At 33.9% G+C, this 7,480-nt stretch overlaps 1 protein-coding gene across 1 annotated transcript; it reads right to left on the bottom strand.

Annotated features, from left to right (window-relative positions):
• Positions 1-2,095: 2,095 nt before the first annotated feature.
• Positions 2,096-3,151, bottom strand: LOC120208570 (putative disease resistance protein RGA1). The gene has a single exon (XM_039207800.1). The coding sequence runs from the start codon at positions 3,149-3,151 to the stop codon at positions 2,096-2,098; it is 1,056 nt and encodes a 351-aa protein (XP_039063731.1).
• Positions 3,152-7,480: the final 4,329 nt, after the last annotated feature.

The following is a 7,480-nucleotide window of genomic DNA, read 5'->3' as shown; positions in this document are numbered from 1 at the left end:
AAACCACTTAGACCAAAAATAAATTAACTTCCCAGAGATAAACCTTGAATCTAGTGATTAAAAATTTTGTCAATCCATAAACCTATATCCACTATATGGAACAAACAACAACTTGCTTGAAACCAACCCCCTGAAGACAACAACCCCAAGAGACAACAATTTGTAACGATAATCCACTTACCAGAGTGAAGGCTTCAAAGATACTCAAGCTGCACAAAATCTTTAATAATGTCTTCCTCATTACCCATAAACTGAATCCCTAAACTTATCCCAAGTTCTATATTTTTTTAGTTTCTCGGGTCAGAATATTCCTCTATTAGAGAGGCTTGATTTCTAAAGCGAATACCTAGAAATATCTATCTTGCTATCTCCAACGCCTTTCAATTTAGTTTTCTTGATCACATGATCTCTCTCTTTTTTTTTCTCTTGATTCGAAATGACCTTATTTTGAAACTCTAGCATAGAGCCATATTTCTTAATTAGTCTTGATTGTAATTGGGATTGAGGGACCCTTCTTCCAGGCCTAGAGACATCAACAACAAGAGAAAGAGCCCTAGTTTCATCCACCATGGGACTACGCGTGAGTTCGATCTCAACATTGTGAAGATCTGAAATAGGGACCCTAGGTTTATGTGGTTATAAGTTCACGCCTCCTCTAATTTTGGATTGATCGAACGTTGTAGATTTGAAACTCATATGTTCCATTTTTCTTATGGTGAAGTCACGATAATTTTTGAAAATGCTGGTGTCCCAATAGATAGTATAACAGTGGTGTCCCAAACGACTTATGAAAATTACTCAAAGAGATGAAAAGCCTCTGCTCTAATATAAGAGTGATTCCATTGTGTCTTAATGAGCATTGTGATATCCTTTGCTCTAGCGAAATTTATTCCAACTCTTTGTTTCTATCAAGATAAAGATGTCTCGGCCATACCAATAAAAATTCAAAGCGTGGTTGTGCCTTGCTACCTTAGTTTTAAAAGACGCTAGGCGCACTGAGGCGCAAAGGGTCTCTGGAGCCTAAGTGCAAAGGATCTTTGGAGCCTAGGCCCAAGGCGTGAGCCTTTCATAGGATAGGCGTACTTTTTATACTAAAAATATATAAAAATTAATTTTATAGTATATCACACACATTATCCACTAATTCATTCCTAAAACCTTTAATCTTCACTCCAACTATTATAAAAAAATTAACTTTTATATTCAATAAAATTTATTAAAAAAATATTATTTAATTTAATGTTTTACTATCTTTCTGAAACTGTATTATAATTACTAAAAGAAAATAAAAATGCCAGCTCAACACTATTCCTAACAATAGCTATGTCTAGGATAAATGCAATGTATTTATTTGGAAAATTGAAACTGTCGTTGTGATTAATAAATTTTTTAAATAATTATAAAGTTAGTTTGTAACCTTAATTATTATGATTAAAGCTATCTATTTGACCCATCAATAATGACCAAAACAAAAACGCTAAAATAGATGAGTGATCAGATAAGTAATTTATCCTAAACTTTATAAAACATCTTTGCCATGACAAAGTTGAAGGTAAAGCTAAACAATTAACTGAAAAAAAGTCGGGAATTGTGAATCCATTTTCATAACAATAGAGCAAAAGCGTTGATATTGCTGAATTCACTCTCACAACCTCATAACAATTCAGTTAGAGCCAACATATGTTGGGAAATTCGGATTTGCAGTCATAAAGCACAAAATGATTGGTGAATGGTAGGACTAGGAGTCTCATGATTACGGATTCGACCCTCTATTCGGTATCAGTGCTTCTTAGAGCGAGTCGAAATCGTCATCATAAGAAAGAAAATGATTAATTCAAACATATGGGGAATCTTGAAAGAAAATTGACACTTTATACCGATAATAAGGGGCTGATCAATCATCTTCAACTGAGATTATATTGCCATCCAAACTTATAAGAGAAACATGAGCAATCTTGGGCCAATCCACTCCAACGTCTTGTTTGCATCTTTCACTTAAAACAGGACAACCTTCAATATGCAATCGTTTGAGGCGCTGCATGGTTTCTGGCAGACTTGATAATCGTTGGCAACGGATGATCTGAACTTTTTCAAGTTATGTGAGATTGTGCCACTCCGGTGAAGCTGTGAGATTCTCACAGTCTTTAATCATGACATTCTTCAAAGTGTTGGAAGATCGTCGTAGAAGCCAACGGGGTAGAGCCTCCATCTTTGGTAAATTTGTAGTTTCCAATGATTGAAGGTTGAAACCTTGATGATCATCTTCATCTTCTTTCTCTTTGAATCCCAGCGGCTCACTCAAAACAAGCTTCTCACAAATCCCAATGACTAGAGTTTGTAATGCAGTAAGATTATTCAAACCACGTGGAAGTGATACCAAGTTCTTGCAACTGGCAACACCCAATGTATGAAGAGATGTGAGGTTTTGAATCCCTTCAAACAAATATTCCAGATGGTCACAGCCCCATATGATCAAGAATTGAAGAGATTTCAAGTGTTCTAATCCATGACCATTAAGATCTCGTTGTTTTGTAGTTAATGATAAGAATATGAGACGGGTCATCTTCCTCATATCCTTAGGTAGCTCTTCAATTTGATCACAACCAGCAAAACCAAGACTGAGCAGATTCTGCAACTCGCAAATGGAGTTGGGGAGTTTCTTGATGTGGCGACAGTCACAAAGGTTGAGAAACCGTAAATGCTTCAAATTACCAATCCAGTTGGGCAACACCTCGAATGCAGACTCAAAAAGATCAAGCACCCTCAAAGGTTGGAACCTGCTGAGACAATTTTTATCCAAGAATTTGCTGGTTGCAGTCTTTCCCATATTTGGAAACCTTAGTGTACGCACATGTCCTAATTTACCAAGGAAATCGGAAGCACTTTCGTCGGAGGAATTGGAGTTTATGAGGCACAGATGCCGGATACTTGGGGCAATATTGTGCTTGAAAGTGTTTACCAAACGACACTCGTTCTTTGCTACCAATAAAGCAAGATCATGTAAAAGATCATGCATTTTGAATACACTATAAAGAAATGCCACATCAAAATCTTGAAAAAGAGATCTTGACAATAGTTCGTTCAAATACTGTCTACCAGTATCAAACGGATTTTCATTTTCATCCGATGATTCAAGCAGACCATGAGCCATCCAAAATGAGATTAACCCAAACTCGGTAAATTATTATTCCTTGGGGAAAAGTGAGCAATAAGCAAAACATTGCTTCAACTGAGGAGACAGTTGATCATAACTTTGTTTCAGAACATAAACCATTTCATCATCTTTCTCCATTAATTTCCAAGTCTCACTATTTTTCACAAGTTCCCACTCCCGCTCTGCAGTTTTGGAGAAAAGCATACTCCCCAATGTCTTCAGTAGCAGTGGAACTCCATTGCATTTCTTGACAATTTCCTCGCCAATTTCCACAAGGTTTGGATGTTTTTTCTCTTCCCCTTTCTTGAAAGCAAATTTGAGAAACAAAGATAAAGATTTGTTATAAGAGCTTTCAATTTGTGTGGGGAGACTGTACCTGTGATCTTTGCTACTTTATTGCTTCGAGTGGTAACAATGATTTTGCTTCCGGTAGCTCCTCCGCTGCTTCAGCTCCACCCATTTTTTGTTGTCTTCATTCCAGACATCATCTAACACAAGCAAATACCTTCTACCATTCAAGCAGTCTCGCAATGCCATCTGCAATTGCTGCAAGTTCATGCTTCCAAGGTCTCCATCACCACCCCTTTCGGCTTTAACGAGTTTTAGCACCAATAGTTGCAGATTAAAATCTTCGGAAACGCACACCCAGAGTTTCAACTCAAAGTGATTATGCACACAAATATCATTGAGATGAAAGTTGTTTTTCAACTCAGCAAGATCATGGAAGGTCCGTTGTACTTCTTTAATCTTTTGAGCCATATTAACTCGAAAAGCAAGTGGGTTTGAACTTGAAAGGAAATAACCTACCTTCTCTCCGATCCTACTCTCTTTCCGATCTTTCTTCCTCAGTGCTTCAATCTCGAATTCATCCAATACATCTTCTGTGTCGTAACAGGCGTCCCTCAGCCTTTGTAGCCAAACCCGGAGTTGATTCCGATGAGCCTGTTTCTCTTCAGCATCTAAAAGCACAGCTTTGATGGTGGTTAACGTGCTTTAAAGCTTTTCAAGGTCCGCCTGAATGCCCCAAGCTAGGCTAAGTTCATGGCTAGCAAGATCGCATAGTTTCGAAATGACATTTTCTGCAGCGTTAAATACAAAGGATTCAGCCATGATTAAGACTGAAAAAAGAGAAATGCAAAGCAAAGTTGTGATTTTTGCAATGGTCGGTTTTGTATGGAGCTTGGGGTTAGGTGAGTGGAGCAATTTTTTTCATTATTGTTGTGTGTGAAACGTGTAGCTTTCAATGCCAAGGATATGATACTGTCATTGTTAAGATATAATTATAAATTTAGTACAGAAAATATTATTTTTTTATCTCTTCGGTTTTGTTTTTTTTTTATGATTTTGATTGTCAACTTTCATATTTAATTAATTTTGTTGTTTTGATTGGTGGAGTTCCACATGCACCAGGAGACAACTTGCGACTTCAAGGGACTGGGTTAAATGATGTGCTATCTAATTCCCCACAGGTTAGTGAAAAAGGGAAAAGCACGAGGAGTGACGATCTAATTTAAAACATAATGATTTTGAAACATAATTAAAAATATGAAGAAAAAAAATCATACAATTTATGGTTGAGCGTAACTTAATATATATATTTAACTCTTTTAGCAGTTGATACCGGAGTGCGAGAAGGAAGCTCTATTTTGTTGATAATAATCGTCTTGATTAGTTATAAGGTTGTTCGGGTTTAAAGCTTGTTAAAGAAAATTTTTGATGCGGAAGATATGACGAGGGTTTGTTTAAATGTGGTTTTCGTTTTGTAAGGAAGGTGGTGAGGTGTTTGGAAAAAATGGAAATTAGAAAATTTAGGAAGTAAATTAGATATAAAATCATTGTTCAATGACATATTTAATGTTTTAGTGATAGTTTAGGTGTAAAACTAAATATTAACTTTTTTGTTAACATTGTCACGTCATCAATTTAACGGAGACGACGATGGTGATCATTGTGTTACAAATCGATAACATTAGTAATCAATTTATTCCTTTTGAGACTTTAATAGAAAAAAAACTTACTCAAATATAAATAACTATTGGGGTAGTTTACCATTAAAATTATGGTCAAACTAGCTTGACAATATGGTCGTCTCTTATGATATATTTAACCGATTCTTTAGCTTCATCGCATATGGCACAATTTGATGCTATAGTGAGATTCCTTTTTGCATGTGCCTACTTATTCAATTTGTTCAGAAGGAATAGCCATATAAAAATTCGGATTCTCTTTGTAGCTACTAACTTCCAAATCCAAGTTGTTAAGAGTTTAACTTGAATTTAATGCGGTGAAAATTAATTAATATATAACTAGAGAATATGAAACCTAGTTTGATTAGAAGTACAAACTTTATTTTTCTTTTATTTAGAAAACATACTGTGAGTAGAATTGTACTTTATAAATTTCTTTTGTAATAAAGTATATATTCTTATAAATAGATACTCAAAGTTAGATATCAAGTTTTTCTTTTTCCTAAAATCCTCTTGTATTTTTATTCCTCTATATTAGTAGATCTTTCTTCTTCTACCCGTAATTTTTCTCGAAAGGCATGTTAAACCTTGGTGTTCTTTCTTTTATGATTGTTTTACATTCGTTGTTATCGTGCTTTCATCATAACAAACCGGTATAAGAACTTTTCAGGTTAGATCCTATCATAATAACGGCGTCAGTAAAATATGAATTCCATTTTGGATCTTAGCACAAGATTCTCGTTATGGCATGTGAAGATTTGAGATGTCTTTGTACAATTGGACTTAGATGATGTGTTGAAAGGATTTGATAATAACACATCATCATATTAAACGAACGAAGAAAAATGAAATGATCGAAAGGCACTATATCATATACATTTAGACTAATCAAATCAACTTTTGTAGGATATATCGAAAGAAAATGCATTTGCTTCTTTGTGGGAAAAATTGAATCAACTATTATAACACCTTTAACCCGTATACGTCTCGATATATGAGCTAAAGATGTCACATCAACTTAAAAACATTTACTGAACAGAAATTTCCTAAAAATTTGTTTCACTTAAAAAATACTCCTATTTTAACTTAAAAAATCTATTTTAAAGTATATCTCAACCTATAATATATTTCTTTGTTAAGGGAAAATAAATTCATTTGTTAATCAGTAATTTTACTAAACCATGTCTTTTCGTGTAATCTTTTAAAAACATAATAACATAATATAGTATTTTCATGCATAGATACTGATAAAACTAAACTAAGTAAAGTAAACTAAAATAGTTCTAGTTTACTATTACAAATTATTTAAAATAAATACGATAGATAGAAACTACTGACATAATTATGCATGCCACTACTAGTCAAAAGAAACTTCAATGATGTCTTACTGATACTAGTATTATAGATGATCTTCACATGATGCTTGGAAGGCTCCTCATAAAACGTCTATATCTCAATCAGACCCTACGCATGAAAATCATCACGTGCTGAGTATAACTTAGTGAGACAGTAATAATCTAAGGTGAGAAAAAAATATGAAAATATCATAAAGATAAATAAAATAATTTGAATCAAAATATTAAATTGACAAACCAACTTATCCAAGTCAATTTCTTCACTGAGACATGAAATTTCTTTTCAAATCATGAACTCATGAAAATACTGATAAATCATATCTGATAAAATAAGCATATCATGCTTTCTGTCAACTAGAAATCATTCACAACTTGCTTATTCATTTTCATAGCCCAATGCATATTTATGAGAACATAAGATAAGTGAGTAAGGTGCGCACTATGCACAACACGGTGTAAATCGTAACTGATACTGAGATAAGATGCACTTCAGTGCCATCATAACCTGAATAAACACCAACGGTGCTGAACATTGATACACGAATGTACCAAAGCTGATATGATAACATTGATACACGAATGTACCAAAGCTGATATGATAACATTGATACACGAATTATGGTATATTTTCAAAGTTGAACGACATAATCCATTTAATGCAGAATCTGCTGCCCCATTTTTTCTCACCTTTTCTCGGTTAAAAATTCATATATTTTTGTATATACCTTGAAATTGATCCCCGTTTGTTTTAAACAAAACTAAACTGATATAAGAACACTAATATATAAAAATAACCTCTAAATAATATTTATATAATTTTTGGTGAATTTTCAAACTCACTGTCAGATTCAAAAATCTAAATTGTTTTCATTAATTTGCATCCTTAGGTTCTTCATCAATTCTTACAACACTTCTAATATCAAGAATCGATCTTTAATCATAAAAAACACACTTCCCATTCATAAACATCTTACCAACTTGAGCATGAAACATGAAGATTTTTA

The sequence above is a fragment of the Hibiscus syriacus genome, unplaced genomic scaffold, assembly GCF_006381635.1.
Source record: "Hibiscus syriacus cultivar Baekdansim isolate YM2019G1 unplaced genomic scaffold, ASM638163v2 tig00016637_pilon, whole genome shotgun sequence".
Classification (NCBI taxonomy): Eukaryota; Viridiplantae; Streptophyta; class Magnoliopsida; order Malvales; family Malvaceae; genus Hibiscus; species Hibiscus syriacus.
Note: the sequence above shows the minus strand (reverse complement) of the source record. Positions and strands in the feature narration are given on the sequence as shown.